The sequence below is a fragment of the Salvelinus fontinalis genome, unplaced genomic scaffold (assembly GCF_029448725.1).
Source record: "Salvelinus fontinalis isolate EN_2023a unplaced genomic scaffold, ASM2944872v1 scaffold_0128, whole genome shotgun sequence".
In the NCBI taxonomy this organism is placed as follows: domain Eukaryota; kingdom Metazoa; phylum Chordata; class Actinopteri; order Salmoniformes; family Salmonidae; genus Salvelinus; species Salvelinus fontinalis.
In genome coordinates this window covers 297,487-318,140 of record NW_026600337.1, presented here as the reverse complement: position 1 = coordinate 318,140, position 20,654 = coordinate 297,487, and the positions used below count along the sequence as shown (strand labels likewise).

The 20,654-nt window shown below is 38.0% G+C and overlaps 1 protein-coding gene across 1 annotated transcript; it reads right to left on the bottom strand.

Moving 5' to 3' along the window:
* Positions 1-1,251: 1,251 nt before the first annotated feature.
* LOC129843392 (immunoglobulin gamma-1 heavy chain-like) lies at positions 1,252-18,961 on the bottom strand. Its single transcript, XM_055912100.1, has 9 exons — positions 18,916-18,961; positions 18,461-18,763; positions 7,721-7,774; positions 6,568-6,867; positions 6,081-6,365; positions 5,637-5,951; positions 4,978-5,295; positions 3,983-4,137; positions 1,252-1,692 (listed from the first exon to the last, which is right to left on the bottom strand). The coding sequence occupies exons 1-9, from the start codon at positions 18,959-18,961 to the stop codon at positions 1,681-1,683; spliced, it is 1,788 nt and encodes a 595-aa protein (XP_055768075.1). The 3' UTR covers positions 1,252-1,680.
* Between the last annotated feature and the right edge of the window lie 1,693 nt (positions 18,962-20,654).

Here is a 20,654-nt window from a genome sequence, read left to right as displayed (position 1 = left end):
GGGACAATATATAGAAAGTGCTGTAATTTCTAAAAAGTGTCACCAGATATAGATGAAAATTCCCTCGTATTAATGTTGACAGTCTGCATTTTAACCTCATAGTCATTGAATCATTTCAAATCCAAAGTGCTGGAGTCCAGAGCCAAATCCACAAAAATGTGTCCCTGTCCCAATGCTTTTGTAGCTCACTATATACATTTACATCATTTAGCAGACGCTCTTATCCAGAGCGACTTACAAGTACATACATTCATACTTTTTTTGTACTGGCCCCCTGTGGGAATCGAACCCACAACCCTGGCGTTGCAAGCGCCATGCTCTACCAACTGAGCCACACGGGACAGTATATTTCTATAGTATATTTCTGTGTGCATGCGTGTGTGCATTGCTATCGTACATGCAGTGTTTCTCTTCTTTCAAGGAAGTGTATTTGTGGCCCTGGCAGTTGCTGGACAGTTTCAGTGCCACAGGTGTGGTATCAAGGGGATAGAGAGAGAGAGGAAACTGTTTTTGCATGACACTATTATTAGACAAGTTAGAGAACCAAGAAACCACCTCAGATCAACTGATAACAGAATGTTGAAGTCTTAGTTGAATATTACAGATATCTAACATTGTTTTAATCTGTCCTGGGAGGGACTACAGCTGTAATTTGGCTGGAAATTGTGAAAAAATGCATCTAACCAATTTGTAGATTCACAAGCTTTATATTATTATTGTGTGCTCGGAATTTGGGACCAAATACTAAACTTTTGACTACTTTAATACGCATACTGTAAAATAAGTGGATTTGTAAAATTGGGGGACAATATATAGAAAGTGCTGTAATTTCTAAAAAGTGTCAACAGATATAGATGAAAATTCCCTCGTATTAATGTTGACAGTCTGCATTTTAACCTCATAGTCATTGAATCATTTCAAATCCAAAGTGCTGGAGTCCAGAGCCAAATCCACAAAAATGTGTCTCTGTCCCAATACTTTTGTAGCTCACTATAATTACAGTATATTTCTGTGTGCATGCGTGTGTGCATTGCTATCGTACATGCAGTGTTTCTCTTCTTTCAAGGAAGTGTATTTGTGGCCCTGGCGGTTGCTGGACAGTTTCAGTGCCACAGGTATGGCACAGGTATCAAGGGGATAGAGAGAGAGGAAACTGTTTTTGCATGACACTATTATTAGACAAGTTAGAGAACCAAGAAACCACCTCAGATCAACTGCTAACAGAATGTTGAAGTCTTAGTTGAATATTACAGATATCTAACGTTGTTTTAATCTGTCCAGGGAGGGACTACAGCTGTAATTTGGCTCCATAGATAACTCTGCCAAGCAGAAACATTCCAATCAGTAATGTCTTTGTATTTAGGATGTGTCCTTGTCCCAGTATTAGTATCCAGCGGATGTAAAAAAAAAAGACAACAACTTAAAGTGAAAAAGGACACACAGACATCACAGTATACACTTATATTCAAAGATACTGTACAAAATAAATCAATGAATGAAAAATAACATATCACCACAATGCTTGTATAATATTGAGAACAACAATACTAATCAATCATAATCAATAATGTATTGGATATATATGTAACATTACTACTGAAGAATACTATGCCATAACCATTGCAGACCATTTTCTTTCTAATCTAGACACATCTATCTCTACAGTCCATCATGTGTTCTTCACTGCTTCATCTGAAAAGAGGCAGAGACAGATACAGGTTATTACAATAAACAGAGAGAAAAATGGAACAACGTAGGTTACCTTGGCCCACAAGGAGTTTCTTATCTCTCCTCTGTGTATATAATCATATTTGGAAGTTTCTCATCTCTCCTCTGTGTATATAATCATATTTGGAAGTTTCTCATCTCTCCTCTGTGTATATAATCATATTTGGAAGTTTCTCATCTCTCCTCTGTGTATATAATCATATTTGGAAGTTTCTCATCCCTCCTCTGTGTATATAATCATATTTGGAAGTTTCTCATCTCTCCTCTGTGTATATAATCATATTTGGAAGTTTCTCATCTCTCCTCTGTGTATATAATCATATTTGGAAGTTTCTCATCTCTCCTCTGTGTATATATTCATATTTGGAAGTTTCTCATCTCTCCTCTGTGTATATAATCATATTTGGAAGTTTTTCATCCCTCCTCTGTTTATATAATCATATTTGGAAGTTTCTCATCTCTCCTCTGTGTATATAATCATATTTGGAAGTTTCTCATCTCTCCTCTGTGTATATAATCATATTTGGAAGTTTCTCATCCCTCCTCTGTGTATATAATCATATTTGGAAGTTTCTCATCTCTCCTCTGTGCATATAATCATATTTGGAAGTTTTTCATCCCTCCTCTGTGTATATAATCATATTTGGAAGTTTCTCATCTCTCCTCTGTGTATATAATCATATTTGGAAGTTTCTCATCTCTCCTCTGTGTACATAATCATATTTGGAAGTTTCTCATCTCTCCTCTGTGTACATAATCATATTTGGAAGTTTCTCATCTCTCCTCTGTGTACATAATCATATTTGGAAGTTTCTCATCTCTCCTCTGTGTACATAATCATATTTGGAAGTTTCTCATCTCTCCTCTGTGTACATAATCATATTTGGAAGTTTCTCATCTCTCCTCTGTGTATATAATCATATTTGGAAGTTTCTCATCTCTCCTCTGTGTACATAATCATATTTGGAAGTTTCTCATCTCTCCTCTGTGTACATAATCATATTTGGAAGTTTCTCATCTCTCCTCTGTGTACATAATCATATTTGGAAGTTTCTCATCTCTCCTCTGTGTACATAATCATATTTGGAAGTTTCTCATCTCTCCTCTGTGTACATAATCATATTTTGAAGTTTCTCATCTCTCCTCTGTGTACATAATCATATTTGGAAGTTTCTCATCTCTCCTCTGTGTACATAATCATATTTGGAAGTTTCTCATCTCTCCTCTGTGTACATAATCATATTTGGAAGTTTCTCATCTCTCCTCTGTGTACATAATCATATTTTGAAGTTTCTCATCTCTCCTCTGTGTACATAATCAAATTTGGAAGTTTCTCATCTCTCCTCTGTGTATATAATCATATTTGGAAGTTTCTCATCTCTCCTCTGTGTACATAATCATATTTGGAAGTTTCTCATCTCTCCTCTGTGTATATAATCATATTTGAAGTTTCTCATCTCTCCTCTGTGTATATAATCATATTTGGAAGTTTCTCATCTCTCCTCTGTGTACATAATCATATTTGAAGTTTCTCATCTCTCCTCTGTGTATATAATCATATTTGGAAGTTTCTCATCTCTCCTCTGTTTAATACATCATATTTGGAAGTTTCTCATCTCTCCTCTGTTTATATAATCATATTTGGAAGTTTCTCATTTCTCCTCTGTGTACATAATCATATTTGGAAGTTTCTCATCTCTCCTCTGTGTATATAATCATATTTGGAAGTTTCTCATCTCTCCTCTGTGTATATAATCATATTTGGAGGTTTCTCATCTCTCCTCTGTGTATATAATCATATTTGGAAGTTTCTCATCTCTCCTCTGTGTATATAATCATATTTGGAAGTTTCTCATCTCTCCTCTGTGTATATAATCATATTTGGAAGTGTCTCATCTCTCCTCTGTGTATATAATCATATTTGGAGGTTTCTCATCTCTCCTCTGTGTATATAATCATATTTGGAAGTGTCTCATCTCTCCTCTGTGTATATAATCATATTTGGAAGTTTCTCATCTCTCCTCTGTGTATATAATCATGAAAGGGAAATGAGCAACTAGCGCTCACAATCAAATCAAATCAAATTGTATTGGTCACATACACATATTTAGCAGATGTTATTGCTGGTGTAGCAAAATGCTTGTGTTCAATTAAACACTTGATACATAATTGTTTTATTTAAAATCATGACGTTTCAGCTGCCAATGGCCTTCATCAGAAGTCTACAAGTACATGAAATAAGTGGTGTCAGTACCTTGACCAGGCTGAGTACTGTGCTGTAGGTGAGAGAGAGAAGGAAGAGGATGATGAAGGAGGAGGTGGTGGACCACAGGCTGCTGAAATCATCCTCATCGTTGTCCGTGCAGCTCAGAGCGAATCCCGCCTCAGGCTCAGTCTGTAGGATGTTCGCTGAGAACAGGGAGGGAGACAGGTGGTGAGGAACGGACATACACTTGTTTCTGCGTGTGTGTGTGTGTGTGTTTGTGTGTGTGTTTGTGTGTGTTCATTTGTGTCTGTGTGTTCATGTTTGTCTGTGTATTGTAAACCTGTATTGTATTAGTCTTTATTATATTCTAACAAATACAGCTACTTGAGTTCAAATGATATGTACACACACAGACACACACATCAACCCACAGATAACACCTTAAACTGATCTGTGCAGACTCATATCTTGGCCTATTATTAACATGCACATCCACTCACATTATATCAAGCTACACCTATACACTAAATAGTACATCCATGACCACCTGACTGGAAGCATAGTACTACTATGTAGGCTATTCATTACTGGTGTGTATTTTCATGCCAAACAATTGTCTTCATTCTGTTTTTTATGATGAATAGACCAGATTATTTTTCTAAGACTTGAAGTAATTGATATATGAACACCAAACCATGTGATCTCATATGCGGTATTGTTTATTAGCCAGTCTCCACATTAGGAAGACACATTAAACAATGACAAAGGACAACAATGGCAACACAAGTCTGTGCAATAGGACATATATCTTTTAACACAGTAGACTGGACAATATCACATTAGACAATATGGTTACAGTCAACAAAACAATGACAACACTAACATGTTAACTTTAACTCAACAAGGACAACAATGAATGACATCTTTGAGGACAGCAGAGCACAAACCTGGTAATTGGCTATTCTGACCCACAGAGGAGTCAATAAGGAGACACAACAACACAACACACACAGATTAATATAGTTTGTCTTCACATGAGTTACCCATGGACTTCGACACACTCCTCTCTTTAGGTGCGGTGCTGTTGTCCGAGCCGGCGTGCTTGACGGCGCATGTGAAAAGTACGTTTGTCTCCCACTTATCCTTGGTGGTGGTGAAGACGCTGGTGACAGAGTGGGTGCCTTCCGGGGTTTTCTGAGGAGGACTGGTGACCCCCTCCTGGTACTGGCTGCTGTTCACCTGCCACATGATGTAGACGTCACAGAGAGACGGGCAGATCACCAGGCACACCAGAGTCACAGTCTCCTCCTCCCTGGTGTCTTCCTCTGGGAGAAGGTGGACGGACACTGAAGGGGCTTCACCTGCAAGAGGATTGATTTGAAGGAGAAACATTACACTCATGTACATGGAGGTACATATGAAAACCAGTATGTGGAAATCAGTTTAAAATCAACCTAGTGGTCCTTAACCCTGGTTCTGGAGCAACACGGGGGTGTGCAGGTTTCTGTTCTAGTCCAGCACTAACACACCTGATTCAACTAAGCAAAGGTGATGATTAGTTAATGATTAGTTGATTTGCTCACTCAGGTGTGTTAGCGCTGGGCTGGAGCAAAAGTCTGCACATCCTGTGTCTCCCTCTCCAGAACCTGGAGTATGTGACCACTTTTCACAATCACATTGAGATGTCTCAGTGACCTACTACCTTTGGTGAAGCTGATGACCTGAATGGCCGGTTTGTCTTCACCACTCTTCTTGGCAGAACACTGGACTGTCTTCACTTTGGTCCACTTCGTCTGGTCTATGGTCAGAGTACTGACCCTGCTGTTCAGGTTGCCCTTTGATTCAATAGGTTTCAGATCGATGTGATCTGTTTGTTCCTGTCTGTCGACCTGCCAGGTGATAGTGGTACCAGACACTGTGTCCTGGTCTGTACCACTGATGACACAGTCCAGCACTGCTTTGTTGTCCAAGAACACATCTCTCACACGCGGTGGGTTCAGAGTCACCGTCAGTGGTTCTGAAAGGGAGAGCAGCAGTGGGAAAGCAGGACATGTTAATGTTCCTGATGAGGAACTACACTAAATAATAGACATACTGTATGTGAGCATGACATCTATTGTAGTACAGTCTTCTCATATGTACAGACCTGTTTTGGAGATTGTCTTGATGGTGGGTGGTCCCTGGTGCTGCACCACACAGCTGTACTTGACCTTGTTGTTCCAGTCAGTGTTGATGACCTTCAGCAGACTGCTGCCTGAGTAGAGGCCTGACGGCTGTTTGCCTACAGTAGTGATCTGGCCCTCCACCTCCATGTCATTCTTCTTCCAGGTGACAGTGACTTTATTGGGGGTGAAATCTTCAATCATACACATCAGGTACTGGGTGGTGCCAATGGGCCCCGACAGCAAAGATACTGTTGGAGACTTTGGGACTGTGTAGCGGGAGGTTAAAAAAAATGTCTGCATGTTAATTTAACCCCTTATTGAAATAAGACATCCAGGGTAAACACCAAGTATTATTTTATAATCAGGTTTTCTAAAGAGAAATAGTTTACATCACAAACATTAAAATGCAATCTTTAGAAAAATAGAACCAACTTCATAAAAAAATACAATATAATGACCACATCTTACCTGGTTTATGGATGACTGCTGTCTTTCCACCTCCAGGATGTTCTACAGAACAAATGAAAGACTTTGAGTTTTCCCAGTCATTCTTAGCCACACGGAGCTGACTGACTCCTGTGTAGGCTCCCCCACTCTGGACTGCCGGGTACTGGATGAAGTCCGACAGCGGACTCCCGCTGGCATTTTTCCACTTGAATGTGAGTGAGGAAGGTGAAAAGCCGGTAGCGAGACAACCGATGCTGTAGACATTGTTAGAAGCGGTTCCACAGTTCATAAGAGGAAATAGAGTAGGGGTGGCTGTGGCTGCTGCAAGAAAGAAAGAAAGAAAGGTAACACTTGATTTGAATGTACAAAATGACCAGGTAACTACTAGGAATTACCATGGTAAAATGGTCATTACACAGTTATAACCTGAGAACTACTTGTTCATTTAATCTGGCACTATAAGGCACCATTTAGTTCCATGTAGTTGGTTGTCTTGTATTCTTTGATGTGTAACTACCACTACGTTTCTAGTTTTATTAGTGTACAGGATACAAATACACCATCTACAAAAACCTTACTTTCAGGTTCCTTCTCAACAATGCTACAACAAGAAGAAATACTAAAAGATAAGAATAGGAACATAAAGTAAGTGGCTCAGTAGAATAGAATAAACATTTTAGAAAAGGCATAATACAGAAAGGAACAATTAAAAACACATTAACACATTCAATTGTAGACACATTTACCAGTGAAAACAGAACTGTAAAATAAAACATACTGTTTCTATAATAAAACCTTTTAAATAAATCATTTATATGGATTAAGGTGATGCCAATTAACTCTCAATTCAATACAGGCTAAGATGAACTCTTATTATTATACCTATAGTCAGGTTATGTGTTTGACTCCCATATGAATAGCCTACATTTTCATTTTCACATGGTCATTTTTGACCTAAAGCAAAGCCTACATAATCCACTAAATAAACATCAATCGCAAAAAGTGAAAGACGTATGTGGACAGATGAACAAACAATATACTGCTTTACCTAGGTGTGCTACACAAACAACGTTATCCAAGTAGTAATGTCTACTTTTCTCCATAAAACAATGATTTATCTTCAAACTACAACAATTTGATTGCATGAAAAAAACACACAAAAACAATGGCTTACCTGATGATACTGTGACCATTGTTCCTTTCCCCCAATAGTCAAAGTATCCATACACAGTGTGACAAGGGCATATGCCAAGCAGTACAAAAACTACCCTCTTTACACCAATCGGTTTCAACTAATCTTGATAACTTCAAAGTACATTGGTTTGTAAAAACAAATCTAAATAGATACTACATTGTCACAGAGTCACACTTGGTCAACAATGTATTTCCACAATATATAACATTTTCTCGTAGACTGTAAAAAAAATTCTGAGGAAGGAATGGTTTTCTATTTATAAGACTTTAGGAAACACATTTCTGCATCATTCTACAACAGCAGAACCTAGAATTTGAGGAACTATTTGACTTTCAAGGAAATAAGCAAATTGATGTAAACCATTTCTTTAGTGGACTATGAACAGGTCTATTCAAGGACATTTTGCATCTGAAAAATGCAAAAGACAAAAATATGTTCTTTCTACACTCAAAATAGAATGGGAAAATTAAACATTCGATGGATATCATACATTTAAGTTTGCTTACCTGTTGAGACGGTGACTTGTGTCCCTTTTCCCCAGTAGTCAAAAGCATCACAGTGCTATGTCTCCATTCACTGCCTGTACAAAAACCCTGCACTTCAATAGGCAGCTTTAAAGTCACGATTCTGAATCCAACGGAATAAAATATAATGCAATATCGTAATACTATCATACACCTGATTCCTTAAGGACAGATGTTGTGAATTCCGTTTTGTATACATTTAAAAAAAATTATGCTCAGGTCCATGTCATGACATCACTCCATCAAAATATACTTTTTAAAAATGTAAAACAATTTACAATGGCGTTATATCAATATCAGACGATCATTGGAAGAATATTGTATGGTTTCTCCCCATTGTCCCAATCCTCAGGCAGATATAATGCAGGTTTTGTCTCTGAGGTTTCTGTACAGCCTCATTTCACTGTGCCCCCCAGCCCATATCACAGTGATATACCCCAGCACAAAAACACCTCCTTCACATCTCCATAGGGATTCCATATGACTGCTCTCAGTGAGGTATAAGAAACATAAAACCATCCATAATACAATATAATATAACAATACTAAAGACTCTTACAGTATCATATTCATCTATGATTTGGTGGATTATTGTTTCTGACAAAAGGTGTATCCATTGTCAGTTTTGTAACAGTTGTTTGCAAATGTATGGATTTAAGTGTTGCAGTATAAAACCAAATATCATGGCTATGGCCAAAATCCTGTTTATGGTGAGGATTCATCAGGGTTACATTGGTACCATTGTCCTGGGGGGTGATTATTTGACCTGTTCAGTGTTGATGTGTCCATACAGGAGCAAAGGGGTTTTTGTATGGCGTAATATCACTGTGGCCCCCGTATAGTCACAGTGATACACACCATAACAAAAACCTCCCACCAGCACCACACACCTGCTCTTTGAGGACAGCAACACATTCAGATGGTTGTGGATAGGTGATAATACACATATCTATTATTTCTTAGAATATTTTATGATATTGTTTACCTTCAGGAAACTGTTATGTAATATATATTATAGAAAATGTATTTATTATTTTGAATTAGAACATTTTACCTAAATCTTGCTATTACAATTCTTTATAACTGCTATATACCTTTCTTACAATAAGCCTTTCTTATAATAATGTTTTAATTTTCACCTAACTCAACATAATTGTTATTTATTCAGCATTAGCATGAATGGTTTAACCTTTAATAGTTGTTATTTAGTCAGTATCAGTATGAATGGTTTAACCTTTACTAGTTGTTATGTGGTCAGCATCATTATGAATGGTTTAACCTTTAATAGTTGTTATTTAGTCAGCATCATTATGAATGGTTTAACCTTTAATAGTTGTTATTTAGTCAGCATCATTATGAATGGTTTAACCTTTAATAGTTGTTATTTAGTCAGCATCATTATGAATGGTTTAACCTTAATAGTTGTTATTTAGTCAGCATCATTATGAATGGTTTAACCTTAATAGTTGTTATTTAGTCAGCATCATTATGAATGGTTTAACCTTAATAGTTGTTATTTAGTCAGCATCATTATGAATGGTTTAACCTTAATAGTTGTTATTTAGTCAGCATCATTATGAATGGTTTAACCTTAATAGTTGTTATTTAGTCAGCATCATTATGAATGGTTTAACCTTTAATAGTTGTTATTTAGTCAGATTCATTGTGAATGGTTTAACCTTTAATAGTTATTATTTAGTCAGATTCATTATGAATGGTTTAACCTTTAATAGTTGTTCTTTAGTCAGCATCATTATGAATGGTTTGGATGTTCACAATCTTTATCACTAATTTAACAAAGAACAAACTTTGTATCGCTTAATTAAAAAATCTACTTATAACCTGCTTATAAACATGAAACAATTTTGTACTTACATGCACATGTCTGTTATTCATGGTTAAAATATGATTGCAGATACATGATTCTAATTATGTAGAAAGCTTTTCAAACAGTTTATCTCATTCCCAGGAAGTGTCTATTTTGACTGTGACAATGTGAACTGGGTAATCCTTAGGGAACGATGGTTTCATGTGACAGACATCTTTGTTGTTTTTGTACAGGTCATGCTTGCTTCACACCACTGTGTGTCATTATATCTGACACAGTAATACACAGCTGTGTCTTCAGTTTGAATTCTCTGCCCTTCTACAGTCACTATGTTGTTGGAACCATCTTTGGAGATGCTGAACCTGCTTTTCAAGGAACCCTTGGAGTCTCCATCTGAACCATTATATAGCTTTACCTACAGGATGCCTAATCCAGTCTGTGGTATAGCTCTCATCACAGATAGAATACCCAGATACCTTACAGGTGATGCTCCAAGACTCTCTTGGCTTTACAACCATTGAGCTTGGCTGCTGAGTTCTGGGTCAACAATACCGTGCACACCTGTGGGGGGATTGAGATATTTGAAAATGGTCTAACATCAGGTACATGATAAGTTGATGAAGCTTGATTGTGTTATAGTAATATTTATTTAAAAAATAAACAGGAGGCAGGTGCAAGCAGCAGAATCAGAGATGCAGGGAACATGGTTTGTGTGGAAGCTGAACTGATGGGAACAATACTTATTTACTCCAACTAGGTGAAGGAGAGACAGACCCTTCTACATATACTGTACAAATAGGGGAATTGATTTGCATCAAAGTCTGAGATTTAGGATTAATGCAGAAGTACAGTTAGTAAATTACTAGTACCAATGTGACATGTTGAGTAGAACATACTTTTTATCGTAGTAATACAATTATTTCTTATGGAATGCATTGTGCAGCATTATGAATGGTTCTGTTCTGCTCGTGGTGTACAGTATGTTATTATACTCGTTATCATTGATGCACAGATGGAGATAATCTAACTATCGGTGTCCACCAAAGATACAGTATATATAGTACATGGCCTATTACTCTTTTCATATAACAGTAAAAATCTGCTATCAAAATTCCCTGTTTACATTTCATTATGCTCAATGAGGACATTAATTCCTATCAGTAATTCAAACTCCTGATTGGATTAGACTGATATACAAGTGAATGTAAATAAACTGTCATCAAGATTATATTTACTGACTAACATGGCCAGAGTGGTTTAAGCTTCATTGAGCTTGATGAGGAATGGTATGCTGTGAATACACTTATGCTGGATCCTCAGTTTATCGTTTGTCTTACATACCATTAAGACTACTTTAGTGAGAGAAGTGCTTGATCAGTTTATGTACAGCCCTGCAGCCTCCTGTGTCTCTGGCACAATAATAAACAGCAGAGTCTTCAGTGTTCAGACTGTTCATCTGGAGATACACCTGTTTCATGCTATTGTCTCTGGAGATGGTGAACCGACCCTGAACAGACTGGGGGTAGTAAGTGCTTCTGCTGTCATGGGTAATAGTTGCAACCCACTCGAGTCCTTTCCCAGGAGCCTGTCTGATCCAAGACATCCAGTAGTTATTCATGTCTAAATCAGAGGCTGTGCAGGTCAGTTTGTGTGGTTCTTCAGGCTTTTTAACTACTGGTCCAGACTGAATCAGCCTCTGACCATGAACATCTGTTGATAAAAAGAGAGTATTTCAAACTTGAAGAAGAGCTTTTAAGTACACACAACCATCTGTTGAAAGTAAAAACAAAGTGTTTACCTGACAGTCCTATAACCATTAGCAGTAGCCCTATTATGTAATCTTTGTTAAACACTTTTGACTATTGTCAGTGTCTATCACTCAGTCTAGTATTCAAAGCTTCAGCCCCTCTCTTCCACTCTGCAGTGAGATAAGTAGTGATGGAAGAGGCCAGAGTTTTGCATTGACTCCTCCTCACTGGGTGGGAAGATCACAAAGAGATTAAATAGAAAACTCAGAGATGGGGAACATGTTCTGGATACTTTGACAATTACTTGTTTGTGTGACAAGACTGGGCAAGCGATAGTTTGATTGTGTAGTTTGAATGTTAGATGTCTTTTATTGTGTAGTGCTTTGTGATATTGTTGTATTATTTACAGAAATGAACCTCAGTATTATTCTAGTGTGACACAAAGAAAGTAATACACCACCTATCCATGTTGTTAGGGTGGTTTTTATACAGCTGCTCCACCAGCTTCAATCAGTGTGTCTGTCAAACACAATAATAAACAGCAGAGTCCTCTGATCCCAGACTCTTGGCCTCTAAGAGCTGTGTGCTTGTGGAGAAGTCCTCATTCAGGGTGAACTATCCTTAGTATGAGTAGTCTGGAACATCTGTTTAACCAGAGTCAACGCTCCCAATCCACTTCAGAGTTTTGCCTGGTTTCTGCCTTATGCAGTGCATGAAGAACCTTGCCATTGTAAACTCAGAGATTTAACAGTATCTCCTCGTCTTTTCACATGAGAATGTGACTGATCCAGTCTGATATCACAACAACACCTGCAAAACAAGAACATTCAGTTGAAGATATGGCATTTACACAAATTTTGAGTTGAAGAATGAGGAACCTAGAGGAAAATTACAATGGGAACAGGGTGCATGGCTGGCCCTTAAATGTACACGGAGAGCTAACATTAATGATATGCATGTCAATCTCTCATGGCTCAAAGTGGAGGAGAGATTGACTTCACCACTACTTGTTTTTGTAAGAAGTGTTGACATGCTGAATGCACAGAGGTATCTATTTAAACTACTAGCACACAGCTCGGACACACATGTATACCCCACAAGACATGCCACCAGAGGTCTCTTCACAGTCCCCAAGTCAAGAACAGACTATGGGAGGTGCAGAGTGATACATAGAGCCATACATGCAACTCTATTCCACATCAGGCAACTGATGCAAGCAGTAGAATCCGATTTAAAAAACAGATAAAAAACATCTTATGGAACAGCAGGGACTGTGAAGAGATACACACACAGGTACAGACACAGGCATACACACACGCATGCTAGCACACACACTCTACACACACGTACACTGTAATATTGTTGTATCGGGGTATTATACTATTTGTATTGTAGATATGTAGTGGTGTAATAATGTTATATTATGTACTGTTTATCTTTAGTTGTAAGTGTAATGCAAGTGCCTTAATGTGTTTGGACCCCAGGAAGAGTAGCTGCTGCCTTGGCAGGAACTAATGGGGATCCTTAATGAATACAAATACAAATACTCAGACATTCTTCAGTCACAATGATGTACTGTATAGGGCTTTACTTACAGTGTATAGACATCACCATGACAACTAAACTCCAGACAGTCATCAGTTCCATTAATAAGTGATAGTTAGTGGAGGATGTGTTGTTAATGTCAGTCCAAGCTTCCTATAATGAGAAGGCCAGAGCTGAGTGTCTGATTATAAAGAGATGGAGGTAGGTAGACTTTGCATAGACTGACCCCTAGAGGATGAAATAGAGACTGAGATGGAGAGATGTTCTTTCAGTGTTGATATTGGCAGCATTGTTTCTCAGAAAAGCACAGGATGACAGAATCTATTCGCATTAATACAATAAACTTGTTCCATCTATACTTGTTCCATTACTCTTTGACATTAATGACTTTCATGGTTCTATATTTAATATTATAAACTGGTTGGTTCGAGCCCTGAATGCTGATTGGCTGAAAGCCATGCTACATCAGACCATATACCATGGGTATGACAAAACATGTATTTTTACTGTTCTAATTACATTGGTAACTAGTTTATAATAGCAATAAGGCACCTCAGGTGTTTGTGGTATATTGGCAGTATACCACAGGAAGGGCTGTATCCAGGACATATACCACACCCCCTCTGGCCTTATTGCTTAATTATACTAATTCAAGGTCCTCTGTGTCCAAATCACTAAGGACTTAAAATGGTCCACTCACATGAGCACAGTCGTGAAGAAGGTGCAACAGCGCCTTCTCCCCCTCAAGAAGTTGAAAAGGTTTGGCATGGGCCCTCAAATCCTCAAAAATGTTCTAGAGCTTCACCATTGAGAGCATTTTGATTGGCTGCATCACTGCTTGGTATGGCAACAGCATCACCCTCAATCGCATGGCTCTACAGAGGATGGTGCGGACAGCCCAGTATTTTACTGGGGCCAGACATCCCTGTCATCCAGGACCTCTATATCAGGCGGTGTGGAAGGAAGGCCCCGAAAAATTGTTAGACTCCAACCAGCTAAGCCATAGACTGTTCTCTCTGCTTCCGGTGCATCAAGTCTGACACCAACAGCCTTGAACAGCTTCTATCCCCAAGCAATAAGACTGCTAAATAGCTAACAGAATGGCTACATGGGACTATCTGAGTTGACCCTTGTATTACATTTTTATTTTTGCACTGTCTCTATGCACACTCATAGGACTCTACACACTCACACACACTAACACTTAAACACACACATAACATTCACACACATTTATACTGACTCTACACACATGCACACACACTCACATACAATCATCACTTACGCTGGCACTACTCTGTTTATCATATATCATGATGCCTTGTTCCCTTACCTCTATACATCTACATCCATTACTCCAGTATCAATGCACATTGTAAATGGGATTGGAAGTGACACTGTATATAGCTTCTTACTTTCTTCTTTTTATTTATTGTGTGTTTTTGTTCTACCTTATGTTCTTTTTTGTGCTACATTGATATTGATCACTGCATTGTTGGGTTTGGAGCTTGCAAGAAAGGCATTTCACTGTACTTGTGCACGTGACATTAAAACTTAATTCTGTTTGCTGAAATTTGACATTTGGTTTCATGCAAATAAGTTCCCCAAATTGAAAGATTTTACCAAAAAAGGGTTTAGCTGCTAGAGATTGATTATTTATTTGACTGAATGACTGCATAAATGATTAAACCTTTTGGAGTAGTCATTTGTCAACTGACTTTGAAAGGCTGTAAAGTTTTCTGTTAAAGTTTCAAGAGGATTTTCATACTGTTATGTTGACAGGTTGTCAGGAATATGTTATGCTTTTCAAGTTATATATATTTTTTTTATATTTGGGTTATAATTTACAGTAGGATGTGTCTACTCAATCCTATAGTGTTGGTGTGGTCATGGGATTGATATTGACAGACACTGGAGCTCAGAATTGTCTCACTTTTTCACAGTAAAATATCGGCTTGGTCAGTTTTTGTACAGTTCTGTAGCCTCCTGTGTCACTGTGTCTCTGGCACAATAATAAACAGCAGAGTCTTCAGTGTTCAGACTGTTCATCTGGAGATACAGCTGCTGCTTGCTATTGTCTCTGGAGATGGTGAACCGACCCTGAACTGACTGGGAGTAGTAGATGCTACTACCACTTGGACCAGAAATACAAGCTATCCATTCCAACCATTTACCAGAAGCCTTTCTGATCCAGTTAGTCAGAGCTCGTTGAGATTCCAGAATATGTACAGGTCAGTTTGTGGGATTCTCCAGACATTTTAGCAACTGGTTCAGACTCAGTCAGTGTTTGGCACTGAAAACCTGTGAAAATTCAAAATGACAATGTTTAACACTATCACATAAAAACATTACTTTGAAGTTTGAACACATCCCATTTTATTAATCTGTAGGACATAAATCTGTTGTTATTGAGTTAAAATGGTTACAATTAAAACTATTTGAAAAAGCCTGTTTGAGAATGATTCTAGTGGACACAACAGACTCACACACATACCGTGAATGAACACCAACATAAGTATTAAACTATAGAGTCCTCATTGTTCAGTATTAGTTAATGCAGGTCTCGCATGAACTAATACTGTTAATGCAGACAAGGCTGATAAGCTGAGAGGGCACTGAACAGTTGCACTTGGCCAAATCAATTCCAGTAATTAATGAAATAAATTATACTTTTACTATGACACTTCACGACCCACCAATAACACTTTAGGTCATGACTGATAATTTAAGAAAGGCTGCAGTAGGGTATTGGCCCAAAACATTATCACACATTATCACTGCATATTGGCTATGCTTGAATTGCCCTGCCAATGTTGTTCTTCTCAGATAATTTTGAAATTATATAAGGTACCAGTCAAAAGTTTGGACACACTTACTCATTCAAGGGTTTGTCTTTATTTTGTACTATTTTCTACAGTGTATAATAATAGTGAAGACATCAAAACTATGAAATAACACAAAAAATAATCTAGTAACCAAAAAAGTGTTGGCATTCTCTCAACCAGCATCACCTGGAAAGCTTTTCCAACAGTCTTGAAGGTGTTCCCACAAATGCTGAGCACTTGTTGGCTGCTTTTCCTTCAATCTGCAGTCCAAATCATCCCAAACCATCTCAATTGGGTTGAGGTCTGATGATTGTGGAGACCAGGTATTCTGATGCAGCACTCCATCACTTTCCTTCTTGGTCAAATTGACCTTACACAGTCTGGAGGTGTGTTGGGTCATTGTCCTGTTGAAAAACAAATGACAGTCACACTAAGCGCAAATCAGTTGGGATCGTGTATCGCTGCAGAATGATGTGGTACTGTAGCCATGCTGGTTAAGTGTGCCTAGAATTCTAAATATATCACAGACTGTGTCACCAGCAAAGCATCCCCACACCATTTAAACCTCCTCCTCCATGCTTCATGGTGGGAACCACACATGAGGAGATCATCCGTTCACCAACTCTGCGTCTCACAAAGACACAGCGGTTGGAACAAAAAAAATCTCAAATTTGGACTCATCAGACCAAAGGACATATTTCCACCAGTCTAATTTCCATTGCTCGTGTTTCTTGGCCCAAGCAAGTCTTTTCTTCTTATTGGAGTCCTCTAGTATTGGTTTCTTTGCAGCAATTTGACCACGCAGGCCTGAATTACGCAGTCTTTTCTGAACAGTTGATGTTGAGATGTGTCCCTTACTTGAACTCTGTGAATCATTTATTTGGGCTGCAATCTGAGGTGCAGTTAACTCTAATGAACTTATCCTCTGCAGCAGAGGTAACTCTGGGTCTTCCTTTCCTGTGGCGGTCCTCATGAGAGCCAGTTTCATCATAGCGCTTGCTGATTTTTGTGACTGCACTTTAAGAATCTTTAAAAGTTCTTGACATTTTCGTGTTGACTGACCTTCATGTCTTAAAGTAATGATGGATGTCATTTATCTTTTCTTTTTGAGCTGTTCTTGCCATAATTTGGACTTGGTCTTCTTCCAAATAGGGCTATTTTCTGTATAACACCCCTACCACGTCACAACACAACTGATTGGCTCAAAAGCATTAAGAAGAAAATAAATTCCACAATTAACTTTTAACAAGGCACACCTGTTAATTGAAATTGTTTCCAGCTGACTACCTCATGAAGCTGGTTGAGAGAATGCCAAGAGGGTGGTTACTTTGAAGAATCTCAATAATAAATCATATTTTGATATGTATAACACTTTTTTGGTTACTACATGATTCCATATGTTTTATTTCATAGTTTTAATGTAGAAAATTGTACAAAAATAAAGCCAAACCCTTGAAATAGTAGGTGTGTCCAAACTTTTGACTGGTACTGGATATATAATTATTATTCGTATATAATACTTGAATATACCAATTATTGGTGTCACTCAAGGATCTACACTGAACAAATATATAAACACAACATGTAAAGTGTTGGTCCCATGTTTCATGAGCTGAAATAAAAGATCCCATAAAAGAAATGTTCCATAAGTACAAAAAAGCTTATTTCTCTCAGGTTTTTTTGCACAAATTTTAGTGCGCATTTCTCAATATTTTTTTAACCTTTATATTACTTTGCAAGTCAGTTAAGAGCAAATTCTCATTTTCAATGACAGCCTAGTTCAGAACAACAGATTTGTAACTTGTCAGCTCTGGGATTTGATCTTGCAACCTTTCGGTTACTAGTCCAACACTCTAACCACTAGGCTACCACCTGACATATTACAAGTGTGGCATATCATGAAGCCTATTAACCCATTACAGTCTAAGTGCTGGCTGGGGGGATGGATGGGGAGTTGTACTATAGTTTGCCATCAGATATTATATTTAATTTTGATTCACATGATTACTTTTATGACTTTTTCTTCATATTTTTTATCCAAAAATGGCAGGTATGTGTTTTTATATGTTTTCATGGTTTATCATTTTAGATTTAATTGAAAATCTGATCTGTCTATGAGAGTATTTCATGTGTCTACCAGTGTGTGTAGTTGATGCAAATGGTGTTGCATTGAGTCTTTTAGAAACGTTCATACTAAGATCAATGTTAATCAGTTTTTGTGCAGCACTGCAGCCTCCTGTGTCACTGTGGCTGTCGTGCACAATAATAAACAGCAGAGTCTTCAGTCTTCAGACTGTTCATCTGGAGATACACCTGCTTCATGCTGTTGTCTCTGGAGATGGTGAACCGACCCTGAACAGACTGGGAATAGTGGATGTAACTACTACCACTGCTAATATAGGACACCCACTCCAGTCCTTTCCCAGGAGCCTGTCTGATCCAAGCTGCATCAATGTTTCCACCAAACCCGTTATATGTACAGGTCAGTTTGTGGGAATCCTGAGGCTTTTTAACCACTGGTCCAGATTCAGTTAGTGTCTGACCCTGAACACCTGTGGAAATGAAATACCCAAAACTTTAGAATGCAAACATTCATACACATGAACAGTGATGTCTTTAAACATGTCTATATACATAACTTTCTGAAAAATTACTGAAGATGATGGAACATTCATTCTAGTGAACACAGAATATTGTAACTTACTTTTTACAGAGACCACCATGAGTTCTAAACTCCAGACAGTCCTCATTGTTCAGTGATAGTCAGGTTATATGCAGTGCTTGCTACCGAATCAATCCACACTGTCTATAATGAGAAGGCCAGGGCTGTGTGTGATTATAAAGGGATAAACGGGATGGAGACTTTGCATAGACCGCCCTCTAGAGGATTAAATATCCTGACAGGAAGAAATCTGCTCTATTCCTATATTCTCTCTCCTCTCTGTCCTTTGTTCTTCTCTCTGTAGTTCAGATTCTACTTATGAGATGTGTTGACTATAATGGCTTTAGTATGATGCGTTTACTATATATAATGGCTTTAGGTCGATGTGTTCAAGATCAGCAACACAGGGACAAAAGTTATGCATGGTTTTAACGCTTTTGGTAAGGTTAACTTATTAAATTATAATTTGACAATTTTTGGGACTGAGCGTTAGTCTTAAATATGTTGATATCTTGTTGTGGAGCTGTATATTATGTTGTGCTTGCATCATTCTCACATGGGTATCTGGGAATTTGTTCAGGTCTGGTGCTGGTTTGTATCACTGTGGAGGGTAGCAAACACAGTAATACACAGCTGTGTCTTCAGGTTGCAGGCTCTGCCCTTGTAAAGACACAGAGTTGCTGGAAGCATCTCTTGAAATGCTGAACATGTTATTCAGTGCATAATTTATGTAGATATCTCCATCATCCCATATATGTGAAATCCACTCCATTGATTTCCCTGCAGGCTTTCGAACCCAACCTGTGGCAAAGCTTGTGCTGCTGTCACTAACAGAATACCCAGAGACCTTACAGGTGATGCTCAGAGACTCTCCAGGCTTTACAACCATTACACTTGGCTGGCTGAGTTCGAGACCACCACAGTACACATCTGTTTGCTAAATAGGACAGTTAAGTGTGACCGATAAGGATATTGTTAAAATAATATTTTCTTAATATATTTTATTGAGCCTCAACCCATTCCTTCCCCCAAACCCTGAGAGACTCACAGGAAGCAGCTGCCAGCAGGAGCAGCAGCAGAGATGCAGGTTACATGGCTTGTGTTGAAGCTGAACTGGTGGGAGCTGCTCTTCTCTACTCCAACTGACTCTGAGACAAACAGTCCACTTTTTACAGAGAGGGGTGGTGTGTTAGGCTCCTTTGCATGTAGAGCTGGTATAAAAGGACAAGACTGTTATTAACTGGGTTGACCTGCATTATGAACGGTCAAAATGAAATACAACATGTCAATTTTGGATTGTCATTTTCTTTACAGTACAGTGTATTATCGCTTGTATTGTAATAGTCATCACTGAACAGCTCTAAATCTGAACATAATAATTACATTTGGGGGTTTCTCAAGGATCTATCCTTAGTCTATCACTGATTTTAGTTTACATTAAGGACTTTCATGTGATATCTAAATGTACATTTGATGAGTTTCATTCCAAAACTCTATATCCATTTTCAGAAATGTTGGAAAATTAGCATTTATTGTTTTAAGAAAATATGAAAGAGATTGTGTGTTGTTCAATGACAGACATGTTTTTGTTTCAAATCCAGCACTTGATGGTTTCATTTCAGAAAGACAAATAATCATGTTTTTTTGCTATGTATCCACCTGACTCTCAGAGAAATAAGTAGTACTGCTAGTTTTTACACAGTCAAATAAAACAAATAACTACCTATTCTAATAAATAACTGTGGAAAAAAATTATAAACCCCCACACTGCTCTTGCTACA